Below are 14507 nucleotides of genomic sequence, written 5' to 3'. Positions count from 1 at the left end.
TTATTGGTACCAAGGTACCAGTAGGTACCAGTACGTACCAGGTACCAGTAAGATGAATGTAAAAGTATTTCCTTTTCTACACAAATCCCAGCGGATTTTTCCGAGGTTACTTGATCGAGCGAATGTGTGTGCTTATTCCGGAACGGCTGTTGTGATTTTTTTTTTTTTTTTTTTTTTAAAGGAAAAGAATATGATCTTTCTCATTCTGCAACCGGATGACTATAGTTTTCGCTTCTTCTTTTCTTATCAGGCACCCTCAGATTTCTAGCCAAGTAGCGAAAATAAGTTGAATAGTGAGTAATCGGATGTCTTCGATGGGATTTGAACCCGGGACTCCAGCGTGCCAGATGAAGACTATACCACTAGCCTATTTGGTAAGTGATACGGAAATGAAATATTGTATGATGTTCTCAGCCAATACTTTTTTAGGATATGATCTACTTCCGGTAATAGTTCGATCAGGATATGCGACCATGGTATAGTGGTTATAGCATCTAGCGTTGTATCCAAATGTCCCGGGTTCGATTCCCACTTCCGCCACATTGTCCTCCATTGTTGTTCCCCATATCGCTCTGTATAATATAACCATGCATGTACTAACCCTTACTAAAACCAACTACTAAACCACTACTACTAACTACTGTGCTAAACTAACCATGCATGTATTAACCCATACTAAAAACCAACTTAAACTAACTACTAAAAATCTACTACTAACTAACACCAACAACTAATACTACTACTAACCAACACCAACTACTAACATCCTATATGCGCGGCATATATATAAAAACACCTTAGATAAATTCGTTGGGGCAAGTCAGATCGCTTATCATCGTAAGACGTGGGACACTCTTGTACGCAGTAGTACTCGAGGGTTGGCTACTGCTGTAATAGACCGGTATGAGAGATGACGAACCCTGAACGAAAAAACCTTTTTAATTAAAATTTTTTTAACGACATTACTAACTCGGCAGAGGAGATGCGCTGCGAGGTTTAATGATGATAACGACGCTAAAGGCTGGCGAGAGAAGAGTTCGACACCTTGTCCCATCAATTTTTGAGCTTAAAGTTATCTTATAGGTCTAATATAGTCCCGTTTTTCCTCTATAGGTCTGTCTTCTCTTCTGGCTGCTTTGGGGAGAGACGAGGCGAACGACATACCTGTGGGATATATTGCGTGCCGTTCGGTCGTTATTATCAAAATCGGAGAGAAAAGTGCACGGCAATAACATTAGCTGAAACATACATATAAATCATTAATGGCGAGTGCTGTCTGTGTTGCAAGTTTTTTAAAAATCCACTCAATACAACGGACTTTTTCGGCCGTCAATGTGTAACCCATTTACGCGGTGCACTATTGTGTATTGTATGGCGAAATTGGACGACATTTTTTATTTTATTTTTGCTTGAATGACCAATCAGCGCTAGATGGCTATAGTTGTAAAGGTCATCTAGTGAGAAAATCGAACACTACTAATCCATCCCGTATCAGCAAAAAAAAATGGCAGCCATAGCAGTTTCACTGTTTCAGCAGAGATGGCAGTTTGGAGTTTGCTCAAGGTTTCCAGTTAAAATGTTTCTATTTTCCTTAAAAACTACCGAAATTACCAATACATTTATATGTACATCGATGTACATATTTATTAAGTGCCATCTGCTTGTTGGCACCTGTGTTCCAGCTTCTTTGTTTTTGCCGGTTTTGCAGACCAAATGAAGTCTTAATTTGATGTAAGTTGGTAACTCTAGACTGATCATAGTTTATTGATTGCATACATCTTATTGTTTTACTATTCCTAGATACTATATATTTTGTCTTTTCTGTTTCCCTATCAAATTATATTTATGGATCATGGAAATTCCAAGCTTTCACAACAAGTTCCTGAAGTTTTTACATCAACCACAGCTTTTGCTACAGAACATCGACTTTATGGCCCTAAATTTTGGATGAATACAACAGGTAAGCACCATAACACTATTATTTTACTACCACATCAACAACATTTATGACCATAACTTACTAACGAGATGATGGTATATCTTTTATTTTACAGGTTCTCTCTTCGACTCTTGAGTAATTGGTACTTCCAACACAGTTGAAGTGTTAATCAAGTAGTGATGTACTATTGTTTCCATTTTCAACTAAAAGCATGCAGCAAACTTCCCAAAGCAAGCAGAGGTGAAATTGTGCTTGTCTAATTAGTTCTTGTCTAATGTGTCATTTGTTTCCAGACCATCCGAGCTGAAGGCAAGCTCACCTCTGCATCCAACCCAATCCATCCAGCAGTAAAGAAGCCCTGTTTGCGACAGCCGTAGTCGTGGCCGGTAGGACTTCGACGCCGAAATTCAACTGCCCTTGGAACTGAAAGACCAAACGAACGTACAGAGTCAGCTCTGGCAATAGGTAAGAACTTTTCTATATTATGTCGCGAATTGTCGATCGACGTGTGCACTCGCCCGTGTCGTGAATGCATTATTAGCAATCCTTATACCTTAAAACTTAAATCCTTAAACTAAAAAAAAGTTTAAAGTTTAAGTTTTTTAAATCAATAACACGACAGGGTTGAATTTTAATTTAAATGTCGGTCTCTCATTTTTTGAAACGGCAATTTTTATTCTATGCCATCATTTTCACACCAAGTGAATGAGCGCTTCTGTAAAAGTGATTGGCATTTACCAAAGATAAATAAGGTATGCAGGGAACATAAGCGTTTCAATGTTGACTTTATGTCATTTTAAGCAATACATCTTAGGCAAACAAATTGCAAATTTAATTTTTTTTTTGGGTGGTGGAGTTAAATCGTCTCCTGTCTATAATCTTGCAGATAGACCGGTGAATTAGTGTGTAGCGCTACACAATAGGCATGTAACTGACTGAAAAGATTTTTGGAAAATTTCAATCCGTTAACGAATTGGAAGCGAATGAATTTTCTCCCGTTTCTAGTCCGACGCGCCTTTTGTAAATTTGCCATTACAAATTGTTTTGTTTTTTCCTTGTCGCGTCCACATTTTTTCAGATAGAAAATTTGGTTGTGCATTCAAAATGTTAATTTGCATCCACAGTTAAATTTTTGTAAAGAAATTCGTATCGCTTAATGAATTGGAGTCTAAGGAATTTCCTCCCGTTCCCCTTTGTCCTTGAGAAGGAAAAACTTTTAGTCGTACAAAATGTGTCCATATGAAAGAATTCGATTTCTTAGAATGCGCTCTAACCCGATCGGATGCAAATTTAACATCCGTTGAATCTCCTTGATCCTTTCTAGAATGGTCCAAAAGTTAATAAAAGCTCAGTTTTTCTTTCAGTAGACAAAACTTTGTTCACATTGTTCGACGTACGTCATCAAAGTTAGAAGAATCTTCGTTTAATTAACTAACACGACATGGTTCAATGCAAATGCTGGTTTCTCAACATCTTGGCCTTTCGAAACTGACAGTTTCGTCTTTTTTTTTTACACTGGTGACGTGTCCGTCCATTTCTTGCGGGATACCCTGACATTAACATTTAAAAAAAATGAAACCAAGCCCCTTCCCTTGATTTTGCAACGCTGAACTTGACGCGTGAATTTGCGTTTAACCATGCACAACTATAATGAGCATGCAACTGTGAAAAGATTTTGAAAAATTCTAATCCGTAATGAATTATTAGAAGAGAATGAATTTCCTCCCATTTGGCCATTTCTGGTCCACGGGATTCCGGGTGTTCTGGTGCGGGGATCTAAAACGTTTACCCGCATCGTCGGGGAGTTTAGTGAAATCGCAGTAAACGGATTCCATTTTCGCCGATCCCATGACGGAATAAAATCCGCTCCACATGTGGCCAATCATTTTGAGATCCGCGCATGAAGACGGCAGTCCCGTGATGCCAACAGCCGATTGATTAATTGGAAGTCTGGTAAATTTTATACTATAATAAATTTATACAAAATATTGGGGTTCTATTGTCGGTGGAGTCTTCTACTCTTCTGTCTTTGGAGTTCTATGGTCATTATACCGATAGTTCAGCCTTCAGGTATAAAATTTACCAGATTTTGATTCCTCAGAGTTGATATTTCACAACGTAGGCTTTAAATTATTTGTCAAATTGATTGTTTTTGCAATTTTCTTATAACTTTCAGTTTTGTTACAACACGAAAATAAAGAATTTGATTGCATTGCATTTGCCGCCTGATACAGGCGATTGTATAGCATCTAGCGGAGAAATTCTTTACTGATTATCTGCCATTGCCATTCATCGTCTGCTACGTAACTTTTTCATTAGTCACGTTTTGGAGTGGAGACAGTCGCTGGTCGCCATTTTCCTACATTTTGGAAATTCCTTGTCTAGTTGGTTATCTTATCTCTCTTCTAATTATGCTACTAACTACTAAGTATTGTTTCAAATTTTTTGTAGTCATTTCGTTTTCATTAAACATTCCTCACTGTCAAACTAACGATATTTGTTCTTGTCCAGCCCAGCTTGTGATTCATTGTTCAAAGTAACTTTCATATTGAAATTTTCCAAAAATAGTTTTGTTCTGGTTACCTTCATTTAAGTAAGAATAGTTAATGAACCTAAACATTAATTGTGTTAATCTTTCTATTTTATTCAGATTTCCTGACTTCAGAAGTTGGTGAGGTGTTCAGAGAGATCTGCAAGATTGGCCAGGACTCGTGTTCAACTGTTCATCACCAAATTATTTCATGTAGTAATTTACCTATGTTTAGTGAACACAAAGATTCCGAGTCTGATTCCTTTGTCTAAGTTGAGACATCACAATTTTTCTAAAAGGTTTTCTTTTTTGTGTTAGGACGACATGTTAGGATTCATTTTTGACAGAAAAATTAAAAGAAGTTTTTTTTTGGGGGGAAGGAGGTACTTTGGATTCTTTAACTTTATTTCTGAGGGTGGGCGAGGTGACAAGATTCAAAGTTAACTGTAAGTTCCGTGGCGTTGTAGGACAGCGTCATTTTGAGGTGACAGAATTTTCGAGTATTGTACATTTCTTATGTTCATGTTCCCAGAAAATTGACTCTTTTAAAGGTTTCTGCCATGTCAAGCGATTTCGTAATGAATGGTCTCATTAGATATTGTTTTTTATTAGCTTGACTTTACTTCTCCCCGAGATTAGTTGCTCCTGACTAGTAATTGCTATTTTCCGTATCGACTTCTTCCTAATAGTAATTGCCACAATCTCTCTCCTGACTGAATATCTTGGATGCAGTTTTATCACGGCCATGTTTACAGTTTGACTGATCGGCGATTTCACGTAGACATACATATAACACAAATTTGGATAAATTTTGTTCTTTTATTTGAAGACATTTCTAAAAAAATTTTCCGAACATCAACCAGCTCTTTCTCTTGCTAAATAAACAATATATATATTCGTTTACGATATGTAGTGTGTTTAAAAGTATTGATTCTTAAAGTTGAAATGTGAAATTAAAAACAGAAATAAATAGTTGGAATTGCATTTATTTTCCCACCTCCGCCCACAATTCCTCCACTTTTCATACAATATACATACATACATACAAACATACACACACTTAAGTTAACCCGTTGGCTGCCACGCCATGCAACCCGTAGGTTGCTCTCTACTTCTCTACACGCCATGTCTGAAGGATCCATGACCAAGGTGGGACTTGCCATTGCTGACAAGTCCGGGCTGACACGGTGACAGGAGAAGATGGAATGCACAACCTCTAGAATCCATCACCGTATCGACAAGGGGGAAGTCCCTATGGTGCATTGCCTAACAGGGCCTTTCGGCCAAATCTGGGGCTGGTGCAACTGTCCGACCCCGCGGCAAATAAACCACGAGACCGAACAGCGCGGGCCCGTGCTACAGAGCTAACATGGGGGAACAAAGGTGTGGCAGCCAACGGGTTAACTAACACAAAACATATTACCAACAACAAATGATGATCCGCGCTGACATTTTTGAAATACCGGCGACCTTTTGGTGTCCATCTTCTCAACATCTCCTCTGCATATAAACCTGAAAAACAAAACAATACTTATAATGACATGGCAATTAAAGTTACACATTAGTACAAGGATCAGATTTTTTGCTCTAAATTTAAACAGCACACTAATATTTGATTAAAATATGGCTGGCAATATCGAGAATTGTACGCAGAACAAAGCTCACTTACTAGATTCATGCAAATTTTCCGGAACTATACCGGAAGTAAGCGATAGCGACTTAACTATTGAGCTCCCGTCAAAATAAACCACATATTCGTGATCTCCATGAAATTTGGGGTCGATTAGATGTGATTCAAACGAAATCCAAATTTTGGCCAAAATCGAGAATTTTCCTGAACTATAGTTCAGGAAAATTTTCGAAACCGGAAGTACGCGTACGTACAAAAAAAAACATGAACTTTATCACAAATTTGATGAGGATCCTGAATATGTGGTTCTTTTGTGCGTCGAATGAATATTTACTGAACTACTGACTGAAATAAGAAAAACCGGAAGTAGAAAAAAAAACACATTATGAAAAATCTAACAAGTGAGCTTTGTTGGTGGAATAGTTATCGTCAGTTTTCCCTAAAAAATTTCCACACAGCAGCTGCCGATAAATGTTTAAAGAGATTTGCAAAGTAACTGAAACTGACTGTTTTGACAGCTGAAAATTATGAAAAGCCATCTAGCGTTAAAAAAAGAAACGTCTAAGTAACACACTAACACTTCTTTTACGAGAAAGAAGGGCCTAATTTTGGAATTATAACAAAGACAGAGAGTTTAACGCAAATAGATTACTAGTAGATAATCTACGAAAATAAGTCAATTACTCAATTGTCCGGTAACTGGCCATAATCCCTTGGTGAGTGACTACAGGTGTGTCACAGCAACTGAAGTGATCCAACTCGCCAGTGAAGCAAGAAAAGTTGATGTGTAGCAGCATAAGAAGCGCTGAAGTAGTGAAGCTGTATGAGCGTATGTCTTGAAGATAATGATGGAGCAGAATGTTTCTGGAAGTCCCTCTTCTGTCAAGGATGAAATCCAGCATTGACTCAAGGATGTCCGTGGGGATCTTGTGTGCTCTGTAAAACAAAATGTGTTACATTGATGAAAATATAAAAAGCATAGCAATCTTTACCTTTTCTAAGAAGCACACTGAAATGTTCATGATGAAAACCCGTAATAATCGAATTACAGCAACAAACTGCATTACTCCTTAGGTGGGATAAATTTCCTGATGCTAAAGAAAGTGTTATGAAGTATTGCAGTAGCGTTAGGTTAGACAGATAGGTGATATTGATGCTAACCTTTATCATATGGGTGATGATTTAGTAAGGCAATTTGTTGGGATGACTGACAGTGGCTTATTAGCTGTGTTGGGATGACTGACAGTGGCTAATTAGCTGCACAGCATCTAAAATTTGAAGAAATAAGTTGGTATAATATGAAAATAAGGAAACTAGGTCAAGATATACCTACATAAGATATGAAGTTCAATTGGTATTTGAAATCACAGGAATATAAGTGTAATTAACTAATTAGCAACAATTTGTTTCGCCCATTTCGTCTCTTTTCATGACATGGGGACGTAAACAAGACAGTGGCGACATCTAGTAATGAGTTTTGAATCTTGTGTTGGTTACACAATCTCAGTAGCATGACATTAACGGGACATTCCAAGTGACCAAGTCGTAACTTTAAAAAGTTCCTTCAAAACAAATTAAAACGTTAAACAACGGAGATCGGATAATGAGTTTACTGTCTTTAAGTAATAGATAACATAATCCTTAACTAATGATTCTTACTGCATTCTTGACTAAATTTTTCAATAGTTTCAGGTGAAGTTTTCATGTAGGCCTGGCCAACTAGGTGCTCGTGACAATAGAAATAAAATTGTCTAATCCAATAATGCAAGTTCGCAAGCTATGTCTTCTGAAGCTAAACAATTTCTGTTGCAAGGTAGTTATTTTACCAAAATTCTTGTTCTTTAAGGTTTATAATGTTCACACGAACTTTTCCCTGTCAAGATTTTGTAAATCTTCAAGATATTTTTGATGCCTTCACCAGACCCAATTCTTTGCTGCTATCTATTTTGCGGCACCACAGCAAGAAAATGCTGCCACTTAAGATTTTGTGGTAATCGCCACTTAGTTCTAATTTAGGAGGGCAATGTAAGATTGATATATTTGAGGTTTTGCTTTCTGTCACTACAATATAGTTTGAAAATCTAAATAATTAAACATAATCTCCTTTCAGGTTAATCCCTCTCCTCTGTTTTGGAAACCTACAAGAGATTACTGGAATTGAAGACTGATAATTTGTGAAGGTGTAGATAAATAAAAAAGTGTATATCCCGTTTCCCTAACTAACCACTAACCAGGTCAATCACCCGCTGTGATAACCAGGAGGATGAGGAGGGCTCTGGTCGAACGGGGACTTGGAAGGCGGATGATCTGAGAAAACCTTTTGGAGGGTCATGAGTCTATCCGGAAATCCTGCTATGACTTATCGCTCCCTAGCAAAACTGGCCTCGTACTCTTCTCTCTTCTTCACCGGCCAGGTAATCTCCCTGGTCGCAGACAATCAAGGCAGTATCAGATAATGTTTTCAGGGTTAACTCTTGAAAACAACATTAAGTGACGTTAATTTGTCTTTTCAAAGAGCATTTCCATTGATGCTGAAGATTAATTCATTTTATTTTGATTCTAGGTTTATCGTTTATGTTCCTGTAATTGTTGTCCGATGTGGCACGTTGTTGCAGCCTATGCTGGTGAAAGCTCTTATAGTCTTATTGCATGAAGTTAAACTGGCTGTTCCTTGGTCCTGCTGTCATATTATGGAAATTGCATCATTATTTTGTTAAATTGTCCTTGTGTCTTAGTGTACCGCTTATGTGATAAGAAGGGACAAAAGCAGATATATGGGGATGTTTTATGTCAAACAAATAATAAACATGTTTTCGGGATTGGGGTAGGAAAGTGGAGGATGTTGGAGGGGGAGGACATTTCAAGTATGGACAAATTTAATTAATCTGTAACTATACAAACATATACCCACTAATTAATCTCCAAACCCCACAAACTTATACCTTCTTATCTTCAAACCCCATAAACATAAACCTAACAACTCTCTAACTTACACCCTAATCCTTATTAACCAGTGTTAAATCATAACATTGTAATGTGTAATTGTATGTAATAAAAAAGTTTTATTAAGCACAAAGTTTTGTTATTTTTTGGCAATGTATTATAAATTTACTTAACAGAGCGTCCGGGTCAAGACGGTTTACTACTGCACGAGTTTAAACGCAACCCGCCACCACCGCTGCGGCAATGAGACAAAAAGCGATGGATTAGTTTTGCAGAAATCTGCATCGTCTTTGTAACTTGACTGACGGAGATTTCCACAAAAAATAAACCATGGCTATTTGTTTCATTGGGTAGTGGATGCATTGTTTTAACTCGCACATGCTGTTATAGGATATGTCTACGGCCCCCAGAGATATTTATCTGGACCGAGAAGAAGAGAGAAGTACGAGGCAAGTTTTACCGGGGAGATGTAGTCATACTAGGCTTCCGGGTTAGACTCATGACCCTCCAAAAGTTTTCATCGGATCATGCGCCTTCCAAGTCCCCGTTCGACCAGAGTCCTCCCCTCCTCCTGGTTTCACAGCGGGTGAGTGACCACCGGCGGGCGTTGGTTAGTGGTTAGTTAGGGAAACGGGGCCACAGAAAAGAAGGGAGCCCAGATATGCACTTGTAATTTAGCTAACTAGACAAATTATCGGTCTTGAATTACAGCATGATCTCGTTGGTTTTTAGCAATGGATGAAGTTCACGAAGGAATTACCCTGTAATCAGAATGAACATTTATTTGGATGACAGTAATATTCAACCAAGATGTAGCAACAGAAAGCAATACCTCCAATCCAGAGGGCCTGTGTAAGGAAGTAAAGGGGAGATAAGGAAGTAAAGGGGAGATTCAACGGCACCCGACGAGTTAGCAAACAATGAATCTTGTTGACTAAGTCCTTTTTCTTGAAAAGACATGACTTCTCATAAAGTCTGTAATGCCAATTAAGAAACCTGTAAATTAAAAAAATAAGTCATGTTATTTATAATTTGTTTCATCAATGTGCTTGACGTCTATGATCTAAAAGAATAATTAAACAGCAATTAAACATCAGTTTACACTCAAAATCATCTCTTAAATTTTAGATAGACGTCTTAAAGATATTTAGATAGAAGGGGGGAAGTTTGGCAAAAATACATCCACAAAAAGACAAAAATGTTGACGGAGCTAGTAGTCACTAGTCAGCAATAATTCCAGGGTTCAACACTCTAAACACATGTAAAATTCAGTGGCATATCACACAACCTGTCAATTCCTAAACATAGAACTGAAAAATGGTTTTACCATTGTGGTGAGGCCCATAAATATACCACAGCCAAAAACATCATAAATGTGTGCTTCGTAATCTGCTGGCTTCGGCAGCAGCATCTACTGCGAGTCCTTTGTGTCTGTGTGTTGTCTGATTGTGTCATCGTTAAACACACTGGAATAGTAAGGACATCTCCTTCTTATCCACCTTTGATAAAATTATGATGTCATAAAAGAAATTCAATATTTTACTTTGATTAGCACATATTGAGACATTTCATAGGAGAGATTTGCATATGTGATGAAATCAAACTTAAACTTGTTTGTAAGACACACATGATCTAGCCTTTCAAGAAGAAAAAATATGAGTAGTAAAAGTAACCTATGCATATGCAGGCACTTGAATTAGTAAAGAAAATAAACTTACATTTGATATGGCGTTGGATTGATTCCAAAAACACAAAGAAAAACGTTGGATTTATTCCAAAAACACAGAAAATTATTTATTCCCACTTCCGTTCGATGTTGAAACCAATGACAATGAATGACAAATTGACAATTGACAGATGATTGCCACCTGGTGGACAATTTCAAAAGCCACCTTACGACGATCAAGTGGCAGTAGACAGTTTGCATTCAAATTTGAATAAAAAACCTTGACTAGCTTGGTTTGATCTGTGGTACATAGACAAGTGAACATAAAAGTGACAAAAGGGACTGCAATTTTCATTTAAACGCAGACGGTTTTAGTTTGAGAATTTGTATTGATATCACCATAAATTCTTGGATATAAATCACTTTTAAATTGAATAAACTATATAGGGGAACCTTGAAATGTATCATAATGAAACGGTAAAATAAATGAGACTACAAGAAGCCAAACCTGCAAGAATATGTAGTCAGCGTGTCAGGAAAACTACTTCGTTTCAACGAAAATTTAAACGTCAGAGACCGTGATGTTTCTCTGGCGTAGATGTGTAGCAGTAGCAACAACAACTTGATCTTGGATTGGTGTGGTTGAGTAGGTCTGGTTTTGATCAACAGCCGGCTCAAAATCAATCGGGTCCGATCGTTGGGCAGGAGAAAAGTTGTTCGATTGGTAGAAGGGAAGTCGAGCAACAGATTGCTTAGGTGGTTTCAAATGAGAAACTGGACGGTTGTGATCTGATTCAATTTCATTGGTTTCGTCATCCCCGGTGACGAAAAAGTGGATCAGCTGCTCGGCATTATGGGGACAAGTTGCGTAAAAACGAGCGCAGATTTGATTGTTTGGTTGACCCTGGTGATTGGCGCCAAGTTGGGCAGCTCTGTAGTAAATTTCCTTGGGAGTACCTTGGTCTTCTTCATTCAATGAAGGCAGGGGATAACTAAGAAAAATAAAATCAGGAACAAAATGACATAAATTGTAAAACAAAAATGAAATGTAAGTAAATCAGTTACCCAAAATTGTTCTGCAATAGTTTTTCGTCTTCAGTGAGATTTCCTTTGGGTTTCTGGTAGACTTCACAGAACAGACGGCGCCCGCACGATTGCTCGTCGAATTGAGCGGCCATGTAGAGATAAGCGTGTCCATTAATCTCAGCAGCTTCGATTTCTAGTCTAAGTTCCTCGGCCGATTCGTCGGAGAAGAATTCTTCTCCGCTATCGCTGTTTTCTTGAAGGTTGCGCTTCCTACGGCCAGATCCATAATTGCTTCCGCCAACATTTGAGCTAGTTTGAAAGTAAGGCGTTGGCATATATAAAGGAACAGAAGAATAAACTACCGGAGCACTATACACGGGAGCGGAATAAACAGTAGGTGGGTTGTAGGTAGGAGGGGGTGGAGGAGGAATCTTGGGAGGAGCGTAGCCTTTGGTAGGTTCATCGTATTCTTCTCCGCTTTGTCCATTTGGCTTAAGAAGAGATCCGGCGAGTCCTAGAGCCAATCCCAAACCTGTTCCTTTTAGGGCGACTTTGATCAAACCACCCAGGAAGAGTAGGGCAAGTGGGGCCTTTAATCCAAACAAACCCTTCTTGATCAAGGCAAATTTAAGGGCTACCACCTTAGCCACCAATCCAGCTTTGCCAGTGCCGAGCAAAATCAGAGGAATTTTGAGCAACAATTTGCCAAGAAAGGCTTTGAGTAAAAGCTTTTTAAGAGTTGTAAGGACCAGAGGTTTGCCAAGTAAAAGGGCGATTTTGATTTTGGCCAGGGCCAGCGGTTTGAGGAAAAGTGCCTTGACTTTGAGACCCAGACCCAGTTTCCGCGAAGAAGCGACGTCCGTTCCATCGGATTGTATGTCGGGAAGATCTTCCAGTTCCTCAAATCCCTTCTCGATAAGTTGTTTTAGTTTCAAATCGGATTCTTGTTCGCTGCTGCTGCTGTGGCTCAGCTGAAAGTTGATGGCTGACACCAGGCAAACCAACATAACGATTGATAGAATGGAACGCATTTTCTTGTAGCACCTGTTGTTTGTAAAATAAGCATTAAATTTGAATTTTTATGATTACTCTTACTAACAAAGCGCATACCTTCTTAGATACGATGAAGTCCGTGTGGGCACTGATTTCGGGTTTGATGAGATTTTCACTGTAATACGTCCAGGAATGCTGCTCTTTTTCGATGACTCGAACTGAGGGAGGAATATCAGCAAGTGATGCTCTTTCTGGTTTTTCCATCCCATTTTATAGTTGATGGGAAACGACCCTTTTGTGCTTGGCTAAGGCATACTCCCCTCGTTTTATGAGGTCTTTTCTGCAAACTCTTTCCAACTTTCTTGGTTTAATAGAGGCACCAAAGAAAATAGAAGGGAAGAAAATTCGGAGTCAAACTGCTGTCACGTTTCACTTGTTGACAAAATCCCCCGTTCACCCTGCGATACCATCAAAGAGAAATGAGAAAATTGAAGTACAGCGGAGCAATTCCCTTTCGTCAATTCATCCCGATTTTGGGCTTTCTTAAAACAGAAGGAGAATAAAGGACAATCATGTGTCAACTGCGAAAAAATGACACGATTGCGGATATCCTATAAATAGGTTTAGAACTGAAAATGACAGTGAAATAAATGATTTCCTTTACACACACAATTGGAGAAAGGTAGCCCCGAATGTATGTTTGCTAAATTTTTATCAGCAATCGAATTAAATTCTGCAATAACCGCTCATTTTTCCCCATGGTCAATCATTATAGCACTCCAATGATGAGATTTAGGGTTGCATTGTATAAAATAGGAAATTGTAATTAATTTAAAACGTTTACAGTATACTATTGAGTGATAAGTATCTATTAGTTGCGCAGTACGAAGCAACGTGACCGTCTTGGCTAGTGAAATGAAAGGACAGTTGACTCCAATAAATGAAATTCTTAAAACGTGATGAGCGATTTATTACGCGGTACTCTTTCACCTTCTACGTCTTCTTGAAGTTCTCATGGTATACTTTCAAAATAACTTTACGACTTTGATAACTGACAGTTTTAGAAAAATTTCAAAAATAGGTAGTTATAACTGTAGTTTCCATTTCAACAGGTGAAGCTCTCATCTAATTGGGAAACATTCTGTCCATCAATTGGAACAATCAAGTGTAGACTCTAGCCTACTTCTTTGGGTATTTATCTCCAAGTTTAAAAGCAGTTGAAGGCCATCATAACAAATAGATTTTGATCTCTCAGAAAAGGAAAATTATGCAATTTCATGGCCATATTTGAGGAAAAACATCAGAGCAAAAGTATAGGTAACACTAATACTGTTGGCATTTGGCAATCCCTGATTGATTTTCTAGTTTCTAAGAACAACACAAATTTGGGATTCGGATACAATTAATGTAACTCACTTAAAGAATTGGGGATGTTCATTAATTACCCATATGACAAAAAAAAACTGACCTTCTCGTGATGTTAGGCTGTATTGTTTTCATCAGCTTGTTACTACCTGGATACTTCTACATCCGACTACATCATAAAAATGCAGCAAGACTTCCAGGACATTTTCACTTCAGATTTTTTATTCGAATGACTGATAGCAGACGCCAGACGAACGCCGTAACGATGACAACAGAACGTCAGTTTCTAACGCATCTAGTGGCAGAAATTGCATCTAAACAGCAACTGATAGACACAGAACACAAACCTTGAAAAAACTTTAATAGCTAATAATAATTATAAAAAATCATACCAATATAGAAAATTAGTGAAAAG

At 38.1% G+C, this 14507-nt stretch overlaps 1 protein-coding gene and 5 long non-coding RNA genes across 9 annotated transcripts; 2 read left to right on the top strand and 4 right to left on the bottom strand.

Moving 5' to 3' along the window:
* Positions 1-435: 435 nt before the first annotated feature.
* On the bottom strand, positions 436-1010 carry LOC124205569. The gene is made up of 2 exons (XR_006879398.1): positions 797-1010; positions 436-572 (listed from the first exon to the last, which is right to left on the bottom strand). It is a non-coding gene; the product is annotated as an uncharacterized LOC124205569 (long non-coding RNA).
* A 528-nt stretch (positions 1011-1538) lies between these two features.
* Positions 1539-5453, top strand: LOC124205559. Of its 3 annotated transcripts, none has more exons than XR_006879386.1 (5): positions 1539-1731; positions 1867-1960; positions 2055-2179; positions 2233-2404; positions 4590-5453. It is a non-coding gene; the product is annotated as an uncharacterized LOC124205559 (long non-coding RNA). The 3 variants fall into 3 exon arrangements; XR_006879385.1 differs by having other exon boundaries at positions 1801-1960; XR_006879387.1 differs by lacking the exon at positions 4590-5453 and adding an exon at positions 4174-4252 and having other exon boundaries at positions 1801-1960.
* A 278-nt stretch (positions 5454-5731) lies between these two features.
* Positions 5732-7534, bottom strand: LOC124205532. Of its 2 annotated transcripts, none has more exons than XR_006879368.1 (5): positions 7429-7534; positions 7261-7367; positions 7092-7193; positions 6784-7035; positions 5732-5981 (listed from the first exon to the last, which is right to left on the bottom strand). It is a non-coding gene; the product is annotated as an uncharacterized LOC124205532 (long non-coding RNA). The 2 variants fall into 2 exon arrangements; XR_006879367.1 differs by having other exon boundaries at positions 7433-7534.
* Positions 7535-7614: 80 nt separating this feature from the next.
* Positions 7615-9164, top strand: LOC124205531. The gene is made up of 6 exons (XR_006879366.1): positions 7615-7721; positions 7786-7912; positions 7981-8124; positions 8210-8279; positions 8334-8513; positions 8663-9164. It is a non-coding gene; the product is annotated as an uncharacterized LOC124205531 (long non-coding RNA).
* Positions 9165-9696: 532 nt separating this feature from the next.
* On the bottom strand, positions 9697-10892 carry LOC124205530. Its single transcript, XR_006879365.1, has 4 exons — positions 10761-10892; positions 10370-10541; positions 9875-10038; positions 9697-9803 (listed from the first exon to the last, which is right to left on the bottom strand). It is a non-coding gene; the product is annotated as an uncharacterized LOC124205530 (long non-coding RNA).
* A 185-nt stretch (positions 10893-11077) lies between these two features.
* Positions 11078-14329, bottom strand: LOC124205529. Its single transcript, XM_046602974.1, has 4 exons — positions 14196-14329; positions 12845-13185; positions 11774-12778; positions 11078-11700 (listed from the first exon to the last, which is right to left on the bottom strand). The coding sequence occupies exons 2-4, from the start codon at positions 12994-12996 to the stop codon at positions 11271-11273; spliced, it is 1587 nt and encodes a 528-aa protein (XP_046458930.1). The 5' UTR covers positions 12997-13185; positions 14196-14329; the 3' UTR covers positions 11078-11270.
* Positions 14330-14507: the final 178 nt, after the last annotated feature.

The sequence above is a fragment of the Daphnia pulex genome, chromosome 10 (genome assembly GCF_021134715.1).
Source record: "Daphnia pulex isolate KAP4 chromosome 10, ASM2113471v1".
Lineage (NCBI taxonomy): Eukaryota > Metazoa > Arthropoda > Branchiopoda > Diplostraca > Daphniidae > Daphnia > Daphnia pulex.
Note: the sequence above shows the minus strand (reverse complement) of the source record. Positions and strands in the feature narration are given on the sequence as shown.

Excerpts from the sequence above, each read along its gene's own strand:
- LOC124205529 (XM_046602974.1), bottom strand. The coding sequence starts at position 12,996 with ATGGGATGGAAAAACCAGAAAGAGCATCACTTGCTGATATTCCTCCCT. Across the intron at positions 12,779-12,844 it reads ACTTCATCGTATCTAAGAAG|GTGCTACAAGAAAATGCGTT; the intron begins GTATGCGCTTTG and ends TACAAACAACAG. Across the intron at positions 11,701-11,773 it reads CTATTGCAGAACAATTTTGG|TTATCCCCTGCCTTCATTGA; the intron begins GTAACTGATTTA and ends TATTTTTCTTAG.